At 40.0% G+C, this 20,357-nt stretch overlaps 1 protein-coding gene across 1 annotated transcript; it reads left to right on the top strand.

Moving 5' to 3' along the window:
• The first annotated feature begins 1,352 nt into the window (after positions 1–1,352).
• Positions 1,353–9,418, top strand: FRRS1L (ferric chelate reductase 1 like). Its single transcript, XM_053979640.1, has 5 exons — positions 1,353–1,560; positions 3,247–3,331; positions 3,789–3,927; positions 7,233–7,479; positions 7,956–9,418. Exons 1-5 carry the CDS (start codon positions 1,353–1,355, stop codon positions 8,126–8,128), a joined length of 852 nt encoding a protein of 283 aa, XP_053835615.1. The 3' UTR covers positions 8,129–9,418.
• Positions 9,419–20,357: the final 10,939 nt, after the last annotated feature.

Here is a 20,357-nt window from a genome sequence, read left to right as displayed (position 1 = left end):
GTTTTTTCCTCTGTGTGGCTATTCCTCTACTTGCAGCGAGAAATGGCATGCTACTCCACCAGACTAAACCGTGGAGATGTGAATTAACATCCTCCACTTGATGCAGCTGAGCACACTCCGGAATGACAAGCCACCGCTCAGCCCACGGGAATGAACTTATCCCTAAAGCAGCCTAGGTCTTGGGCAGTCTCAGTGCCCCACCAAAAAGTAATTCATGTGTACAGTCATTGATACTAAAAAAAGAAAATATTTACATGGAGGGTTATTTTAATTTCCAGAATATTACTCATTGCTGTGTTTTCTTCTTTCTCCCTCCCTTCCCCATGATGTTTTCCTGAATTTTATTCCAGACTCTCGGAGGAGGAAATGTGACTATGCATAATAATATAAAAATGAAACTATAGTTATAACCAAAAGACAGCAATCCAAACCCAAGTAATGCAAGGTATGAAAAGCCATGGTTCCTCCATCAACTCGTGGATCCCAAAGCACAGCAAGAATGCACTTGTATGTTTAATGCCTAGTTGCAAGTCCAGCATCAGAAACCAGAGCCCAAGACAACTTTGGAGGCAACCTGGGATTCCTTCAGTCCTGCCAGGTTTGGAGTATATTGGTATTTCTGCAGTTACATTGTATAAAATACAAAGCAAGAACATGCAATCAGATAGCAAATGCTCACTGCCATGGGGTTTTACCTGAAAACAATGTTAAGTCGCGCTGTGTCTCCAGTCCCATCCTAGAAGTCATTAAAAAGAATAGTAAAAATAAAATAAATTTAAAAAAAAATTAAAACAGCTAAGTTTGCCCGGCAATTACTAAGCAAGATTTATCACATCCTCTTGAAGCACATGCCAAGAGGCTTTAGTGAATCGAGGCCGCGGGTGCAGCCAGGGATGGCTGGGTACTGCCTCTCGACGGCTGTGCCCGGGCTGTGGGAGACGTGTCCGCGGCAGGCTTTCTGCTGGGTGGGGCGCGCTGTAGAATGCGGGAAATCAGTGATCCAGGGAAGGCCACCGCGCAACCCGTCGGCAGCGGTCCCTGCGGGGAGGGCTCGGTGCTGTGCTTGTGACCTCCCGGCGCATCCCGCTCCAAGAGTATCCCGCTCCTAGCGCTTCCCGCTTCCAGCGCATCCCGCACCCAGCGCATCCCTCTCCCGGCGCATCCCGCTCCCCCGCGCATACGCCGCCCCGACACCTTTTCCCCCCAACACCCTCCCACGCCGTCTCTTCGCCCACCGCCGCGGTTCCTCCGGCACCGCCCGTTCCCGGGGCTGGATCCCCCCGGCCGCCGCCCCCGCTCCCCCGCGGAGCCGCGCTCGGGCGCCGCCGCTTCCCCGCCCCGCCGCCGCCGCCATGGCGGAGCGGAGCCGAGGCGCTCGGCGGCGGCTGCTGCTGCTGCTGCTGCTCCTGGCCGGCTCCGCCGCCAGCCCGGCGGAGGAGGGCGGCGGGCGGCGGGAGGCGGGCGGCGGGGAGCACGGCGAGGAGGCGGCGCGGCACCACGACTCCTCGTACGGCACCTTCGCCAGCGAGTTCTACGACCTGCGCTACCTCTCCGAGGAGGGTGCGGCGGCGGCCGGGGCGGGCAGCGGGGCCGGGCGGGACGCGGCGGGCGAGGAGCCCGGCGCGGCGGGGGCCGGGAGGGAGCGCCGGGCCGGGCCGGGCCGGGCGGGAGCGGGGGCGGCGGGCGGGAGGCTGTGGCAGCGCTGTTCAGCACGAAGGCCAGCGCCCGCCGCCATCTTCCGCCGGCCCGGCCGCCTCAGCCAGCGCCGCCGCTCGGGGCCGGGGCCGCAGGGAAGCCCGGGCGCCCTGCCCCTCTCTCCGCAGAGCCGCTGCCTCGCTCCACAAGCAGCCCCCGACACGGGCATCCCCCCGGGCGGGAGCTCGGGCCGGGGGCCATCGCCTTCCCGCAGAGCGGGGCCAGCCGGCGGCCCCCCGCCTTCCCCTCTTCCAAAGCTTTCCGGGCTGGTACCGTAAAAAGGAGTCCTGGGGTGTGTGGGCTTCGAAAGGACGTGTGATGCCCTAAAGTGTCAAGAAGCAGCGTGGTCGTGGGTTTTGGGGTGGGTTTTTTTTTTGAATTTACAAATGGCGGAATGTTAAAACACCACTTTTGCGGCTAGGCTGCATAGAAGATAATTTGTTCAATGGATTTGAAATAAGTAAGGAGTGAGTAAATTGCATGTCCTGTGACCCGTGTTTCAGTAATGCGCTGCTACATGATGCTGCTGTGAAATTCTGCAAACTTACTTATGCAGGGTAATTTACCTGCCCTTGATACAGTTAGTGTAACTGATCATTGTCCGAAATCTAGGGAAGTAAATCAGGGCTCCAGAATTCCCAAAGCTGTGTAGGTCAAAAGTTTGTGTGCTGGTGCTGGAAGTAACTGCAGTGTTCATTTCCTATTCAATGAAGCACTTTTCCTACTCAGTGAAGCACTTTTCCCACTAGAAGAGTTTCTAGTTCCACAGCTAGCATTTTGGTTTTTATCTGGCTAAGTAAAAGAACAGATATTAAAATATCTGTGCTTATGCAACAGACAGCAGCTCCCACAAGCCAAGACTGAATAGGTCTGCTAGTAAACTTTCTCACTTTTTCTTTGGTACTATAGTCCAGCAGACGGGATAGCTTGGAATCATAACTCTCACTGTCTGGCTCTTCTGGGTCTGCCTTCACAAGTGATTGAAGGCTATAACTGCAGGCCATTCCCTGCCCTGATACTCTCTTACATTTTACTGCAATGTGTGTTTTATTTTACTTCATAAAGAAGGATGTATTATAAGGTCTTTTCAGTATCAATTCCTACAGCTCTGCGTCTGGTGCCCTGCCTGCATTTATAGCTAATGCTGTCATTTATGGCTAAGGACTCAGTTCCCTTATGGATTTCCTGCGGGGACTACGAGTGCATAAGGAGAGAGCTGAGCAGAGATCCCCAATTGTTAGTTGACTGCAATAGTCCATGGTCCTGCTGCCTTACATTTAACTTTTGCCCTCCAGCATTCTTCTCCCTCCTTGATGAATGAAGGAAACCTTGCAAAAGTTTTGTTTTCAGTTATTCATGTTACTTTGTTACCTGGTACCTTTGGATCCAGGTAACAAAGCAGAGCAGTGGATTTTGTACATAACAAATAAGTCACTCATCTGAACAGTTCAGTTATCAGCAAAGTAAATGCTACTGGAAGACTTTCTCTTTAGTATTATTGATTTTTAGTCCTTGTATTTTATTTGGTAATGGTTTATTCTGATCATACAGGTTACCCTTTCCCTACTGCTCCTCCTGTGGACCCATTTGCAAAAATCAGAGTGGATGACTGCGGAAAAACCAAGGGATGCTTCAGGTCAGTCTGAAATAAGAGTGCAGATACCTTTATGTTTACAGATGCTGACTGATGATATTGGAGACTTTGGTTAGTGTTTCATAGTAATTTTAATAAATGTTTGTTATTCAAAAACATACTGCTATATTATTTGAGGACTCTAGTTTATTTAAGAATACAGGTCATAGTTATGGACCTACCGTTCTTTCTTGTATTTTCATGAAGCACTTAAAAAAACAGAGCAAGGAAGGTCAACAAAGTAATATTTTGTGTTATTGTTTGCTGTACTGTTTGAATACTATACAGTAAAAGAGTAATAATTGCAAACAATTAATGCTACTTTATGTCCAGCAGAATATATGCTTTACTGCCATTATACCAAAATACATTCTTCTATTTTTTTCTTGCAAAATCTTAATTAATTTTTATAGCAGGAAATTTCAAGGAAAAAGTTATGTATATTTCCAATTCCATTTAGGTATGGTAAACCTGGATGCAATGCAGAGACTTGTGACTACTTTCTAAGTTACCGTAGAATAGGAGCTGATGTTGAATTTGAGTTGAGTGCCGACACAGATGGCTGGGTGGCAGTGGGATTTTCCTCAGACAAGAAAATGGTAAGATATGTACAGTTCTCCATATTGGCAATATACACACTTCCACATGCTAGGATATAAATGGTTTATGTGCATTTATATATTTGATCGGTGAGAAACAGAGCACATAAGGTGAAACTGGCTTGCTGAAAACAAAGCACCATTCAGTAGCCCCCCTGGGAGCACTGCCTCACAGAAAGCTGCTTTATCCTTCCTAACATCTCCTTTCCCTTCTTCTCTGAGAACTACAACAGTATTTCAGTTCAGCTCTGAATGTTTGAATGTCACTAGCTTTTTGCCTTTTTATTAGAAAAGCCCTCAGGGATAAGCCAATTCACACAGAAATGTCCTGTTGCGCTTTATGTCAGTGTAATTTGGGCAAAAGACACATCATAAACTGAATAGCAAATTATTTTATTCTTGAGAAAATCAGCTGAATTTCAGCAAAATTTCTCAGAAATTTTTATTTCACTGCTTAACTTGGGAATTTTTTTGTTTTTTTCTCATACCTATGTGTTATTCTAGGGAAGCCACAAATGTGTGAGAAAATGACTCCTGCTAACTTAAACATTCATACTCAAGAAGGCAGTCTTGTTAAAATTTCTTCTCTCTCCTCTGGATTGTTATTGGGTTCTGTTTTATGCTTATTCCTGTACTTTTTAATTCAAAAGCTCCACTTTTCATTGAGTTTCAATGAGCAAAACAGAAACATGTAATGTGTGGACTTAAAAAAACATGGGCAATAGATGACTTATGTTTTGGCAAAATGTTCAGGATAAAAATGTATTTTATAATATAGGTGTTCATGCACAGAAACTCTCCTGTGTATATAGAACAATACTGGACCTATGTCCTAAATCACAAGTCAAAGAAAGGACTGTTTTTTGCAGTGTTGAAAGTAGCAGTCTGAAAAAATATAGGAATTTGATATCCTGGGATAGGACCCACAAAAAATGAATTGGAAGACTTGCACTGACTTAACAGCATTTTTATGAAGTCCCATCCTCCCAGATTGCTCTCCTCAATTCACTCTTGTTTACACCTTGTGGGCCCAAAGCTGCAACGGTGTCCTTGGTTCTCAGCTGGAAAAGGATTGTTTTGTCTAACTAAGCTGTGAAGAGAACTTGCTAACACTTTATATGAAGTTCAGCATTATATACTAATGCAGTACAGAATCTGAAAAAATATGAAAGCTAAAACTTAAGGCATCATTTGACCCAAAATGAGAAATAGGAAGAAAATGTGAGGACAAGTGCTTCTCATTACTACATATGTTTTAATATGACACTGTAAATAAACACAGTGATGATAGAAGGTTTTTGTGTCATAAAGTTCATGTCACAAGAAACAGTTTGTGGTTTTGATGTAAAGAGTGATTTGGCTTTACAGCCAAAATTTGGGAAGAGTTTAGAATCTTGCCAATCAATGTAGGTATTCAGCAGGGTTTTCAAAGCAGCTCAGCACCTTTAAGTATTTGTCCCCAAGCTATCAGACTGTGTTACCAGTTTGTACCTCTGAGGTACCTGCAGCGGACCCCAGGGTCCCACTGCCGTCCTCTCATCAGCCACTTGGAAAGCAGGCACAGCAAGCAGCAGATTAAGTTTCAGCTTCTGGTAAAAAGAATAAAGGAAGTGTAAAGTAAAAGGTTTTGTTTCCAGATTTGCTCTACATACCATGTAATGACCATAAGTCAGCTGGGCTAAACCAGCTAGCATTTCTCTTCCTCTCTGGCTCTCCTGCTGATTTCATCTTTTTCTTAACTTCCAGGATGTTTTGGTGTCCTGGGATGCACAGGCTTAGATGATAAAATGGCTCTGGGTCAAAACAGCTGAGATCTGAGAAATGGGTTGTGCTTTGGAGGCCCTAATGAAAATGGTTTGGCCTGGATAGCTTCAGAAATTAAGGAAAAAAAAAAACCTACTTTGTGTCCTCAATAGATTTTTTAAAGTCCTATGACCTATTTCTTTGTCTCAAATAACATTATGCTTTTCCACTTTCAGGTTTTTGTGTCTTGGCAAGATTTTGAAATGTCATTTCATTAACTGAGATTCAAAATGCTTTTTTCTTCCCTTTTTGTATTTTTTTTTCTTCTGTGTAAAAACACCTTTATTTTTGCCTCTTTGTACTTCAGAATGAGGGATTTTTGCTTAGATGCATAAAAGTTAAACCTGGGAAATAACTTATGGAGAGCAATGATAGTCTCACAACAGAGGTTGGAAAGGTCTGCAGCAGCACCAAGGTGCAGAAACTCTTCAAGCATGTGTTTCACCTAGTTGCCCCCTCTTTCCACTCACTTCTGGCACATCTTTTACAAATGCACGTTGCAATATTCCCATAGTGCTGAAATACACCCTGTTCCTCTCTTTTCCCTGTAATAAAGAACGGAGGGATGATCACACGAGTAAGCATCATGTCTTTCATCAGTATGATGTAACAGAAAGATGTGGGGGGAGTAGGGCTTGTGTTTAATACAGCACTGATAGCTGTGGCACTCATCCAGCTTGGATAGTGTTCTAATGGTTCTTGGTGCTAAGGCTTCTATGAGACAGTACTCCTGAAGTTCATGCTCATCCCTGTGCTCTACCACTCTGTCAGTCACCTTGAGTAACTATTCCAGCAACTGCTTTAGTATTTCGATGAATGACCTTTACAAATAAGTGGCTCCTTCTTTCTCTTGGTTCTTTGGTGGCTGTTTATGCTAAGTGAAGAAGCACATATTGATTACTTTTTTTCTTTGTATCTTGTGGTCTACTGTATTCTGTTATTACAACATTTCTTATAAGAAATAAGAGATATGGGAAATGATGAGAAGAGATTAGAAAAGACTTACTGTAATCAATGCTATTATTTTCCCATATGTAGAAGGTTTGTTTCCTCTGTCTCACTAAAGTATATTGGTTTTCTGTCCATGATTTGATGCAGTGGATTTTGTACACGTCAGGGATTCAAGACTGCAACATTTTATGAAGCAGTATGCCAGAATTTCACAAATTACAAAAAACAGCCTTCCACAGATCAATTAATTACGTGATGTCAGAGTGATATCATATCCTACAAATGTATGTTAAGTAAAATAACTCTTAGATCCAAAAGAGAATTCAGAGACAGTAAAGGTATGTAACTATTACTACCCACTTAACATGCTTTTCAACCCTACTGAAGACATCTGGTTAGGGATACAAATACTTGTGTATATATAACTTGGAAAGAAGGAAAGAACATCCCAGGTCTTGATCAGCTTTGAATAATTAAAATTATATACATAAATGAGGAAGTGTTTTATGACCCTTTTGTTTTCCATCTTCAAATTTTTTTTAAACTTGTAGGGAGGAGATGATGTTATGGCTTGTGTTCATGATGATAATGGAAGAGTCCGAATACATCACTTCTATAATGTTGGTCAGTGGGCTAAAGAAATCCAGAGAAATCCTGCTAGAGATGAGGAAGGGGTTTTTGAAAACAATCGGGTAACGTGTCGATTCAAGCGTCCTGTCTATGTTCCCCGAGAAGAAACCATCGTGGATTTGCACTTGAGTTGGTACTACCTGTTTGCTTGGGGTCCAGCAATCCAGGGTAAGTTGATCTCACCAACTGAGTTGATGTGCCAAATTGATAAATATCTTTCAATTATATGATTCTTACTAGACACACCCTCTCCCTGCCCTCCCCCCCCCCCCTTTTTTTTAATGAACTTAAAATTTTGGCAGCATGAGGCTTAAAAATGGATAAAAAGAAAGACAGGAGTCCAACATGTCTTGTTTTCTTGGCTATATATCTATTATCCCCACTTCCTAAAGCTGAATTTAGAAGAACTTCATAACTAGAAGTTCTTAATTCATTTGAAGGATGTTTGTTTTTTACTTGAATTTCATTTGTTTTATTCAGAAATTTCATTTCAGAAAGCAAAGAAATGAGCCTACTCCCTGACAATGTAACATTGCATGCTTCCATAGGTTTGAAAATTACCTGTCTGCCTACCTGTTTCTTCAGTAGAGTTATAGAAAAAAATTGCATCTGATGTTTTTTCTTTCTGTTCTTGCCTGCTAAAGGTTCTATAACTCGTCATGATATCGACTCTCCACCCGTGTCAGAGCATGTTGTCAGTATTTACAAGTACGAAGATATTTTCATGCCTTCAGCTGCCTATCAGACCTTTTCTTCTCCATTCTGCTTGCTCCTCATTGTTGCACTGACCTTCTATTTATTGATGGGAACCCCATGACCAATGGAAAATAGCAAGAATTTGGCAGTGGAAGTTTCTCAGGATGGACGGCTATATGGATGGACAATGCATTTTTTTTTTTGGAATTTATATCACATCACCATCCTCATCTAGCTGCTTTTGAACATAGTTAGCTTCTCAGAAGAGTGAAATACTCATCTTCCTTGAGTAGCAGAGTGGTGACAAATCAATTAAGAAAATCAGTGAATACATAGGAGAATATTTTCAGTGTTGTGATTACTTGCTTAAGGAAAATGAGACTTTTGTAAATTCAGTGTGTGTGTGTTTGGGATGGGTGCCTCTATGTGTGTTTAGGTGAATTTAGTGATGGACATCTTATCAGATAACAAAATTGCCTTCCATATTGCTACAAAAAAGCAAATTTGGGAAAACATTGCAATGCTGTTTGGTACTTCTAGAGCAGAGAGCACATCTCCAAGTACAGTTCCTAATCTTAAGATCTGGAAACCAACACAGCAGTATAAAACCTGTCCTTCAGTAGTGGATAGTTCTCCCAATTTCTTTTTTTTTTTTTTTTTTTTTAATATTTATCAAAGTGTACTTGCTATAGTACTTTCCAAAACTAAACTTGCATATTCAAGCATTAGCATGATTTTTTTTTTCAACAGAAAGAGGTGATGAATGTCTTTATTGTATTTCAATAGCCTTTTTGGAAGAAATACCTACTTCTTTAAAGAGTGAGGTATAAAGTTATTTAAACAAGGGGAAGGGAGAATACAGCAATATAAATTCTCCATACATAGGAAAACCAGGTGTAAAACATGTAGAATATAAAAGTTCCCAACAAGCCATAGGATGTCCTCCTCATAGATTAAATCATTTTTTCTCTTTTTATGAAAAAAAGATTTGCTGTCATGTAAATATATTTTTAAGTAATTGTGCAGTAGTATGAAGTAATCTCTTCTTCTGTGTTGTATGTCACTAAATCCTGTTCATGATAAGGGTGACTGTGGGCAGCTGGTGTTATCTTACAAAGAAATATAAATGAGATTACTTGTAAGGAAAGACAGGGATTAATAAGAACAGCAGTATCTTTCGTTCATCAAACCACTGCTAAAATATAGGTATTGTGGAAAAACGATGGGCTAAAAAGGAAATACATTAGCTGTTTTTATCACCAATAAATAGTACAAGAGGAATGCTAAATATTACAGAGATGAAAAGTGTCAAAATGCATTATGAGCCACAGAATATAATAAAAAATTGGAGTGAAGAATTTCTGTTCTTCACATAATAGGAAGTGTATGACATGTTTACAAATGTGTTTAGGTAAGGTTACTCATTTACTTCCCAACTTACACTAAAATTCTACTTAAGTAGAATTAAAGTCTAAGTAGTGCCAAAGTTTTATCTAATGTGATACACTTGAGGACTCTCTACCATATAATCTGGTAAAGTATATGTAATGCAACTCCTTTCTATTCTCATTACTGCATGGAGTATAAAATGATTAATTAGCTTGGTTGGGTTTGCATCATTATTCACAGATTGATGTCTGTAAACTTAAGTTTTTATAGGCTTAGAATTCTTCAAACCTATGCTTAAGATATATGACTTAGATTAAAGATGAGCTTACCTTCATAACAAACACTTCATCTCTATTTCAAAAGATTGATTAATATTTTATATTTTCACTGATGTCTTTAAGGATTTGTTCACTTAAAATTACTGGACTAGAGTTCAGGAGAGGGAAGAGAAATTCAGAAGTGAACTTCTAAAGTGCATACAGTAGCTTTATTTAGTATAAATTACTTCTCTCAGGTTGGTTAACTTACTCATCATCTGATCAAGTAGAGACCACCTAATAAGGTCTGCTTTGGCCCACAACAGCTGTGTAATTTAGCCTTAAGATTGGCTGGAGCAGATAAGCAGAAGCCTGGATAATGAGTTTTACATTCAGCAAACAGGTAAAGTGAAGAAATCATTAGGGTAAATTCTTTCTCTCAGGCAGCTGAGATATTGCAGTTCTTTCTCAGAGCCTGAGGGTTGCTTTAGTTTATGGCTTGGCTTTTACTGTTTCAGCCATTTACTTGATTACCCACTAAAGGGCTAATTTAATAATTTAAAGGTACTGAACTTGGCTAGAAACCCAGTTTAGCTTCTCTTTTCTTCTTTAATGGAGCTCTGGATTTAGGATAGCCTGGTTGGACCTGAGCATGCAGGTATGTTATAGATGACAATAATAATACCAAGGTAAAATTTTGTGACAGCTGTCAATCTGCTTTTGACATATATGGAGTTAGATGTGGTTAAAGTTCAGGATTTGAAGCAAGAGCAAAGTATTTTACATTATTTTTTATTCCTTTTTCAGATTACTTGTCAGTGTGCTGTGTTTTTGTCATCATATTTTTCTCTTGTTGAAGTACTAGCAGAAATATGCACTTCTAAAAAATCTTTCACCTAATCTTCACAGTACTTAATTAGCTTAATAAAGTGTTTCTAATCAAAAGGGAGGAAATAAAAGGCCACAGGAAGCAGCAAAACAATCTATTATCTGGCATTTAAATGCATGGTTGAGTTTAGCAGTGAGTTTATCTAAGACTTCTTCACAGTGGGAAAATCAGGACTGTGGAATTCAAGTTGACAAACAATGAAGGTATGAGTATCTAGAAGTTGGTAGTTGGGATGAAATCTGAGGAGAGAAATGTTATAAGGAAAATGTATGTAAGTTTGTATGATACTTGGTAAGTCTTAACATTTGAGTGGGCATAGTAACTTGTCATGAACACTATTTTGGTTTTAGCATGTTGTCTTCTTGTTTTTCTTATTAATATTGAAAAGCAGGATTTATCCCTGTTACACAAAGTTACTATAAAGTAACAGACTTCAAAGTAATTTTTAATTGATTATGGCATTTCAAAGATTTTTTGTTTTATTATTTTTTCTACTTGTCTGGTACTAACACAAACTAGAAGAAAAGATGTGATTTGGAAAAAGAGGCAGATATTTCCATCTCCAAGTAATTTTTTGTTTTTTTAGTGTTTTTAGATTTTTAGTGTTTATAGGTTTTTTTTAGATTACTACCAAACAACTATTAAAGAACACATTTCCTAAGTGCTTTAATTTTAAGAATTTCTTGCTGCAGAGTGACTTCATACAGAGACATTGAGTTTAGAGAAGGCATATTTAGAGTATGGTGTTGTTTGGAAATTTGACTGTGGTTACTAATTAGAAAGTTTTTTTTTTTTTTTGGGGGGGGCATAATATTTTTTTTCCATTTCTGGTATCAAATAACTGGAGTTTTTTAGATATAGGTGAGATGTGAATTTATTTCCCCTCTCAAAAAAAAAAAAAAAAAAGGCACCTAACTGATTTGGTAATGTCTTTGGATAATGGATGATGGTGTCTTCTATTATTACAAGGGAAGTATTCAGTTTTTGAAAAAGAATATATTGATGAGAAGACTTTGAACTCCCTCTGTGGCCTTCTTTGTCTTGATCAGTTTTGCACTACTTGGCTAGTAAGAAAATAAACACTTGCGGTCTCCCTAATCTGAAGAAACCCCCAGTTTGGGTTAAATGGTGTTCAAGCTGTGTTTTGCACTGACTTTCCCAATCTTCAACACAGGGATTGCAGAATGACTGGGGTGTGGTGTACATCAGCATGGCACCCAGGCAGTGGTCTTGAAGGTTGCTTGGGGCACCATATCCCAGGTCAGAACCAACAAAAGAGCCCTGCAACTGCCTCTGTTTATTAAATAGATACACAGTTATTTCTTAGTTACTGCTATAAGTAATACAACTGCTATAAGTTTAAGGGAAGACACAGGTCTTCCTTTTTTTTTTTTTTTTTTTTTTTTTTTTGTCTTCTCCTTTCTCATCCCTCCAATGTATGAGACATTTACAAAAAAGAAAATTATTCCTGTTTTAGAGGGCAGACCCTCTGTCTGGTCTTTCAGGTCTTTTCTGGGTCTGTTGGAAGCTTGCACCCTCCAGTACTCCAGAGGCAGAATTAAAGTTTATATGCAAGTTATGTAACTTTAATAGCATTTTAAATTGCATTTTGTGACTCTGTGGTTTCATTGGTTTGGCACACTGTTGTGTAGCAGTTGTACTTCCCCCCACCCTCCTCTTGTTTTAACATCTCCAAATAATTTCCCCAAAGTAAAGTATTTAGTAATAGACCTAACAAGAAGGAGATATTTCAGAGAATTACAAAAGGCCTAACACCAGTTATTTTCAGAAGTAACTATTCTGTTAGTGTTTTATACAAAAGATGACTTTGCACAGAGCCTTGGATTTATGATAGGCTCAGAAATACTTTTAAATATTACAGTGTGTCAGTGCTTCATGGAGCTGTGGATGTGCATAGCTTACATGAATTGATGTGATCCTTTTCAACCCCATGTAATGAAACTGGCAAAGCAGTTTGCTTGGATGCTGCACAGTGAGACTTTGGTGACTCCCAACTGTTTGGAACAGAAGAATGGAGAGACTGGTAGTAAGGACAAATGACAGGGAATTGAATGGAATGGTTTTGGCATACTTTCTATTTTTGTATAAATTTACATGTGGCAGTGCCTGTCTGGCTCTCTTTATCCAAGCAAATATTACTTGATGTAGGGTTAGGAAAGGAATAGAGACTGACTTGAAAGAGATTTAGTCTTTCAGGCAGGTCCCAGCTGTTTAAGGGCTGATGTGGGCATCAGGTCAGACCATGCCACAAGATGTCCTCTGCTGTCAAGCTCCAAGTTAAGAGCTGGAGGCTTGATCTGGCCTTGAGAGGTACAAAAACCCAAAAAGACCCCTGAGGCAGTAGCAGTAGTCAGCTGCAGCAGAGAGTACCTGCTCAGTTTGTAGAATGGCCAGTGAGCAGGTACTCCCTGCTGGTTGCAGTCTCAGTATCAAAAGATGTGGGCTCTAAATCTTAACAGCTTTGTACATTAGCTCCTCAAATTAAAATTTCATTATCAGTATTTCTTTTGCGCAGCTCTCCCACAACCTGCCCAGGACAGAAATGGATCTAACAGGAAGATTTTAAAGAAAATATCAGGTCCTTGTGTACAAAAATATATAAAAAAGAAAATAATTTTTTAACCATATTCTAGCTTTTTACTTTTTTTTTTCTTATCTAGTTATTTATATGCAGTTTGTATGTTGAGGTATCTGATTTTTGCAAATACTTAGTAAGATCTAGGTAAGCCTTCCTTTTCTAAACATTTTTTATTAATATGAAGTAATCACTTTGGTAACTTTTTTTTTCTATTTTCACAGTAGGTTTGATAAAATTATATATGCTTAAACATGGTTACTTAACTTACCTAATTTGGGCTCAGATAGTGAGGCAAAAGCAGTGCAATTTTGAAATGTCAGAGAGGATGTGTGCAGCTTTTAGATTTGATAGGTGTGAAAATGCAGACTTAAAAGACATTACTTGCTTTGAAAATCTGTGTTATGACTTGGCAATAGCAATGAATATGCTGTAAAGAAAGGCACAGATTTTTTTTTTCCCCTTGGATTACTGAGTATTTTGACTAGAATTCATAGACTTATCTCAGGTTGGAAGGGATCCATACAGATCTTAGAGCCCAACAAACACCGTGTTCCTCACAGGACTGTCTAAAACTAACCCATGTGACTCAGAGCATCATCCAGATGCTCCTTGAACTTCCCTGTAGAACCTGTTCCAGTGACTGGGCGCCCTCTTAGAGAAGAATCTGTTCCTAAGGTCCCATTTGAACTTCCCCTGACATGGTTCCATAGTCATTCACAACTGTTGCTTTTGCCCTCTCTCTGTGTTTCTTAGCTAAGTAGGAATGTTCTTCCAAACCAATCTGAGGTTGGAATAAGTGCAGGACTTCACATCCTGTATCTTAGAACAGCTGCTGCTCCACATAGGCTCCTTCTGATCTGCAATTAAAGGCTAATTAGGAATGTCCTTACAATATGAACTTTCCTGTGGCATTCTTAAGACATTTTCTATAAAGGTGTTTTACTCCTTATAGACTAGAGCATTACAAAATTACCAGTACTTTTCTGAGCTGTTTTTAAATGATTCTTAAATTAATATTTGCATTTTTGAATAAGTAATTGGATTTTTCAGAAGTGCTGAGTAGCTGCAAATCTGTTAGGGCTCCAGTGCTTACTCAGGGAAGCGAACATTTCATGGTAGCTCGTGATTTAGCTTCATATCTCTCTCTTAGTTTTGATGTCATTCAGTTTAATTTCCTATGGTGGTATTGGTAGAAGACTAAATAAATGAAAAATTCAATTAGGTTTTATGCCAAGGAATAAAAATATTCCTGCTGATTTTTCACAACAGTGATCTGTAAAGTTTAGATAATGAAAAGTATTCTTCACAGAATTAATGTTTAGGCAATGTGATTTAGCTGAAGGTATTTGTGTGTGCATGTAAGTCTGAGAATGATACAAGATAATACAAGATAGTCTAAAAACAAAAGGCTAAATTCTGCTCTGGAGACAAGACAAAACACAGAACCTTACATGTTCTCTGACCCCTAGCTGATTTTGGGGAGACAGAATGATTGAGGAAGAAAATATATAAACCTGAGATATTACGTGTGTGGGGTTTATGTTTACAGTTCTTATACACACACCTTCTTTCTTCAATACAAAAATTAGCCTCACAGTCTTAGACATATTACAGTGTTATTTTCACTTTTTTTTTGCATACAAGCTGAAACAAGAATCAGTTCAATAAGTCAAAAGATTGTTGTCATATAGAGTATTAGGGTAATAGGAAAGGAAGCACAGATGCCACAGTTAAACCTAGGAGGAAAAAAAAATCTTGTTATTTAACTCCAGAATATGGTGTCTGCTTCTGAAATACTTGACTGCTCACATAGAAAGCAATGAGTTCTTTTTCAGTTTTTTAACCTTTTGTAATATCAAACAAATGATAAATATTGAAATATAAAAAACCACCACAACAGAATTTTTAAAGCTGGAATTATCATTTAAGTCTTGACAAAGAGATTCAAAGATGAAATTTCAAACCTATTAACTTGTTAGAAAAATGAAATAGTGGGACCTTGACGTTCGTGTGTGATGTTCCCAGCCTTTATTTAGGCAGATATATTTTATTAGCATGTTGAGTTCTGTTTAGGTTGTAACTGACGCCTGATATATCTTGGTATTTCTGATTTATATATCCTGAGATCTGGTTTGCTTTAACCTCTTTCCAAATAAGCAGGCTGTTATAACTGTGAACTCTTGCCACTTGTTTCTTATTACATGAAGTGTAACAGTTGAACCTGAAATGCCATCTCTACCTTTTGACTTTATTCAGTTCTTTGTCAAGATTAATACACAGATAAAACATACAAATAAGAAACTTGTAACTATAGTGTTAAGTGGTGTTCTGCATTCTCTATGCCAGGCTTCATTCTGTATGCCAATACCCAGCAGCCATGTGAAGTCAATGAGCATTTGGTTGGATAGGAGTGCAGAATGGAGGTTTTGTAGTCCAGAAGAATTTGCCAAACTTCTTTGTGTTCTAGTCTTTGCAGCAAAAATAACACTGAATGAATAGATAATGAAATTACAGTGACCTACGGGACTATTTTACAATCAGTGCATGCCCTAAAGTATTGCTTTGTAACATCTGTTTTATACTAAATGTTGGTGTTCAAGTGAGCCTTGTTAGGTATTTGACAGTGACAGACAATGATATTTATAAAATGTTGCAATAAATGCCTTTTTAGTCTAAGAAAATGTGTGGCATGGCATTTATAAAGGGGGAAAAAAGTCTCCATGAGGTTAAACAAGTCTGTGTGCTGCCCATGTTAATAATTCCTTCCTGTGCCATGGTCCTGAATTTCTTAGCTTGACTAATTCTATTTAAGTCAGCGAGGCTGGTCATTAGCGAATTAAGAGATGTGAGAAGACCGCCTTTTTTCTTTTTTCCACTATGTGAATCACAGTGAAGCAGTAAGTAAATGTGATCATTTCTATTTTAGCAAAGTATTAACTACATTGTCAATTGCTATAAGTATGTAAAGAGGTTCCTGTGGTGACCTCTGTTCTGTGTTTTTGTAACTATTTGATACAAATATGATTAAGTTGCAATATTACAAATTTGGTGTTCTTTATCTACTGTCATCACTGCAGCCAGAATAGGCTTTTGCAGAAAAGAGGAAAATGAAACTATACTGGAAATTGGCAACAGAGAGGAGGAAGTGCCATGATACTCAGCAAGCAAAAGCAGCTGTAGAAGTCTCTTAAACAGGGATGCTTCAATGTCTAAGATCTCTCAGGTTTGAGCAGGTATTTTAGCTTCTTACTCCTCCTTACTGTTGAACTGGGAAGAAAAATTGGCTTAGGGCAACAAGAAATGTTTTTACACTGTGTGGTGTGTTTGTTGTGTTTGTAGTATTACTGCAATCCTGTAGCTGCAGGCTGCAAGAAAGGATGGATCTTGTGTGTGTCAGCTACTTGTGCACTGTCCAAGCCATCATGATCAGAAGAGGCATTACATATATCAAATAGATATAAATTATATTCTGTTTGTCTTGCATTACATGACTGCTGACAGACTGGTGAGGAATTTGTCATAAACCTGATGAATCCCAAACATTCTTCTGTTATTCAGATCTCTGTATATCCAGCTCTTGATCTGTGCACACAGCTATCACATGGGATAACCATGAAATATAGTGCTCTGGATTTTGTCCATTCACTGGTGCTGTTTTGCATGCTTTTTCCAGTGATTGAACATTTTTGTGTCGGTAGTATTGACTACTCTGCCTTACAACCATGCATTTCATTCCCCTTGTTAACTGCACAATATTCACAGTCTTCTGTATGAATCATTCAAGAGTAGCTCTGCTGATAATTTTGTACACTTTAACTGAGACGTTGAACAAAGTTGTTTCTGCAATAAAGTCAGGCTATAATTACTGGGTGCAATCAGACATGGTATTCCCAAGGATTGGTTTTCATTTTATTTTTGCCAATATTTTGTAAATGACATTTAATTTGGAGCCTTCTCATCTTAGCAGTTGAGCTGCATAAAAGAATAATTTTTTCATTAGCCCAGAATGCAAATGTATATGCAGATGACCTAAAGATGCAAAGTTTGTATCTTAAATAATTTACTTCAACTTTTTTTTTTTCTTTGCTTCTGGTACTAGTGAAACTATAATAATTTACATTAACTATTTTTCATTGACCTGAAGATGGTATTACTGTCTCATTAAACTGGGGTGAATTTATGAAGTGAGATTAACCTCAACTGAATGTTCACAAATGTTCAGTAACACAGGGTCAAACAAATAAATGCTTTCATGCAGGGAGAGTTATTTTCTGTACACAGGCCAGTGCTGACACCTTGTGGCTTCATTCCTGACTTATATCATAGCTTCACAGGGTTATTTTGGTTGTAAATAATGATTAACTTGCAGTTGCTGGCATTGTCTATCTCCTCTGTTTTGTGGCTGCCTCAGCACCCAGTATTTTGGTATCATGTGTAAGATAGCTTGGAACTTTGGTCTGTGGTGACTGCACATCGAGTGAATAAAGAGCTAGGGGTGTCTCTGACCTCTTGAACAGGACTTGAAAGGTGTCAGTTCAGAGCACAAAATTGTGGGTGCTAGTACAGAAGCAGACAGAAGTTACAAGTTTCTTGTTTACTAATTAATACCTGACTTTATACTTCCCTCCCCATAGGAGAGCACCAAAGACTTGTCAGTACTCATCACATGTGCTTTTAGGTGCATACGTATTTTCTCCACTGATGTGAAAGCATTCTTTTGCTGCCCTCTTCACCCTTGAAGAATTCCGAACAGGAAAAATACAATCAAAGAGATTGTTGTAGAATTTCTGGCAGGATAGGAGCCTGAGGTCTGCTATTTATCTTTGACCATAAAAATGCCTAAATCGAATGTATCCATGCACGTTATGGGCATCTAATCTAAAATCTCCTACCATTTCAAATCTTAGGCAAAACCAACTGTTAAGTTCCTATTTGAAATCTGTTGTGGAGTTAAGCTTTACATGCTGGGGTGTGTCTCGTGAAGATCACACATCCTCCCCTCAGCTGTCAAAGATTCAGAGATTGTTTTCTGACGCCTATGGGTCATGTCCCTGTTCTTAAGTGATCCTGTTGTGGTGATACATAAATTAGAAGTCTTTATTTTATTGCATTGTTGTTTTTTCCTCCCCTTTCGAATATGTTTAGTTGTTTATAATGGAGAGTGAAAAACATAATTGGAAAGGAAAGGTCTTAAACAGTAGGGACCAGATCCTTGGCTTATGTAAAACAATATTTATAGCTTCACTCAAGTCAAGGAGGTGGCATTAATTTCTGTTCCTGCAGAACATGGCTGACTGAGTCTGTTAAGAAAATCAAAGGAATAAGGATGTGCCTATGAAGATTTGATTTGCTGGCATTTCTGTTTAGCTAGCAGAAGGATTAGAACTCTCTGCTCTCCCCCTGTGTAAATCTTAATTGACTTGCTAATTGAACTTTAATGCAATAAAAGTATTGTAATGAACAATTAGAGTTTGGTGTCTGAACTAAAGAGAAAAGTTTAGGTAATGATGCATACTTGTTACCTATTTCAGCACCCTGCCAGGAGGCAGATCTATCTGATCAAAGAGCTGTGAATGACAGTATCAGTTTAAGGTTCAATAAAAGCTTCTTGTATGGACAACTGCTTGTAATGCCTCATCAGGATCAAACAAAGTGCCTGTAGGCTTGTAAGAGCTTTCATGGCATAAAATTAAAGTACTTTGTTGAACCTACACATGATCTATTCAGCAAAGGGAAAACAAGGAGCTGCAGGAGCTCAGAGGAACCTTTACAAATGTGAACTTCTGTGTAACTGGCAGGAAAGGCTTTGCAGGGACAAGTCAGGACTGCAGTGCCAAACCTCAAAAACTGGCTTGGGCCCAGCCCCACCTATGGGTTCAGGATGCAACATAGTCACAGGAAGGGTGTGGAAAAACCTGTACCTTTCACCCTTGGTATTAGGAATAGGTCACATCTAGCCATTGTCTTGGTAGTGTTCTGCATTTAAAAGCTAGGTATGAACAGGCATGGAATTCCCACTTTACAAGTTAAAGACAACTGTGCTCAGGATAATTTCAGCTTTTTTACATCTGTCATGCAAGAATTGCTCCACTGAAGTCCTTGTGGACTCCAATCTAACATGAACTTATATAACGTTAAACTTGCATGTAAATTCTAAAAAATACAGGAATTTTGTTTTCCTCCTTTTTTTATATCTGTGCACTTTTTATATGTTCGGTGGTATGTGATTTCTTTATTATTATTTAGAGGATAAGCTCTACGTCCTTGAAAAGAAAAGGGAACATCCCTCTGAGGGTTTTATGGCAGCATTACCAATAGCTTTAGTACCTTCTGAAAGGTTGTCTTAAGCCATGGAAGGAAAACCAAGTAGCACGGTGCCAGCACTGAGCTAGTTCAAATGTCATGGATTTTGGCCCTTGCAATACTTGCTCAGACCATGTGTATTTATTACAGATGCATTTAGAGCACCTGCAAAATGTTAGCAGTTGCCTTCATGCCTGCACTCAGGCGTTTGGTGTATGCCAGCTGCATGAAATTAGCTCCTCTCTAGATTATTTGCAAATAGCATTTGATGGTAGAGTGTCATAAATGTCAGGTCTAAAAAACCGCACAGCACAACTACTTCTTCAGTGGGCCTGACTGCCAGTAAAAGAGTAGATGCTTCCTTGTTAAACAACTTGTTGCCAGAACATGTTCAGACGACACAAAATTCTCCAGCTGGTCTAACCAGTCTTGCTCTCCACCATGCAATGACACTGCAGGTCTCCGAATTCGCTCCGCTCCCCGAGACTAGAGCAGCAGCAGGGAGAGGGGAGTGTTCAGCGAAGCAGGACAGGCTTGTACTTCTGGGATGGGGATGAGGTTGCGCCGCAAGCTGCTGGGCTCTTCCCCGCTCCAGCCTTTGGCCGCCTTCCTCAGCGGACGCCACGAAGGCGCTGGGCAGCCCGCGCTTGGCGGGGACCGGGGAGGCTCAGGGCCGGGGCGCAGGTCCCGCCGGGCGGAGGGAGCGCGGCCGCCGCTCTCGCGGAGCAGAACTGCATTTCCCAGCTCCCTTCACGGCAGGCGCCGCCCCTTTCCCGCCGGGCTGGGCGCACGCCCGGAGCCGCGCGGCGGCGGCACTACAGCCCCAGGGCCCCTGCGCGCCCTCGGGCACGACCGCCTGGGCAGTCCCGGCCCCGCTCCGCGCCCGCCAGCGGCGGCCGTGCCCGCGCCCGCC

Source organism: Vidua macroura, chromosome 1, assembly GCF_024509145.1.
Source record: "Vidua macroura isolate BioBank_ID:100142 chromosome 1, ASM2450914v1, whole genome shotgun sequence".
In the NCBI taxonomy this organism is placed as follows: domain Eukaryota; kingdom Metazoa; phylum Chordata; class Aves; order Passeriformes; family Viduidae; genus Vidua; species Vidua macroura.
The sequence above is the reverse complement of the archived record's forward strand: the minus strand, read 5'-3'. Positions and strand labels throughout refer to the sequence as shown.

Coding starts and splice junctions, on each gene's coding strand:
- FRRS1L (XM_053979640.1), top strand. CDS start 1,353: ATGGCGGAGCGGAGCCGAGGCGCTCGGCGGCGGCTGCTGCTGCTGCTG. Junction 3,332..3,788: donor AAAACCAAGGGATGCTTCAG/GTCAGTCTGAAA, acceptor AATTCCATTTAG/GTATGGTAAACCTGGATGCA. Junction 3,928..7,232: donor TTTCCTCAGACAAGAAAATG/GTAAGATATGTA, acceptor TTAAACTTGTAG/GGAGGAGATGATGTTATGGC.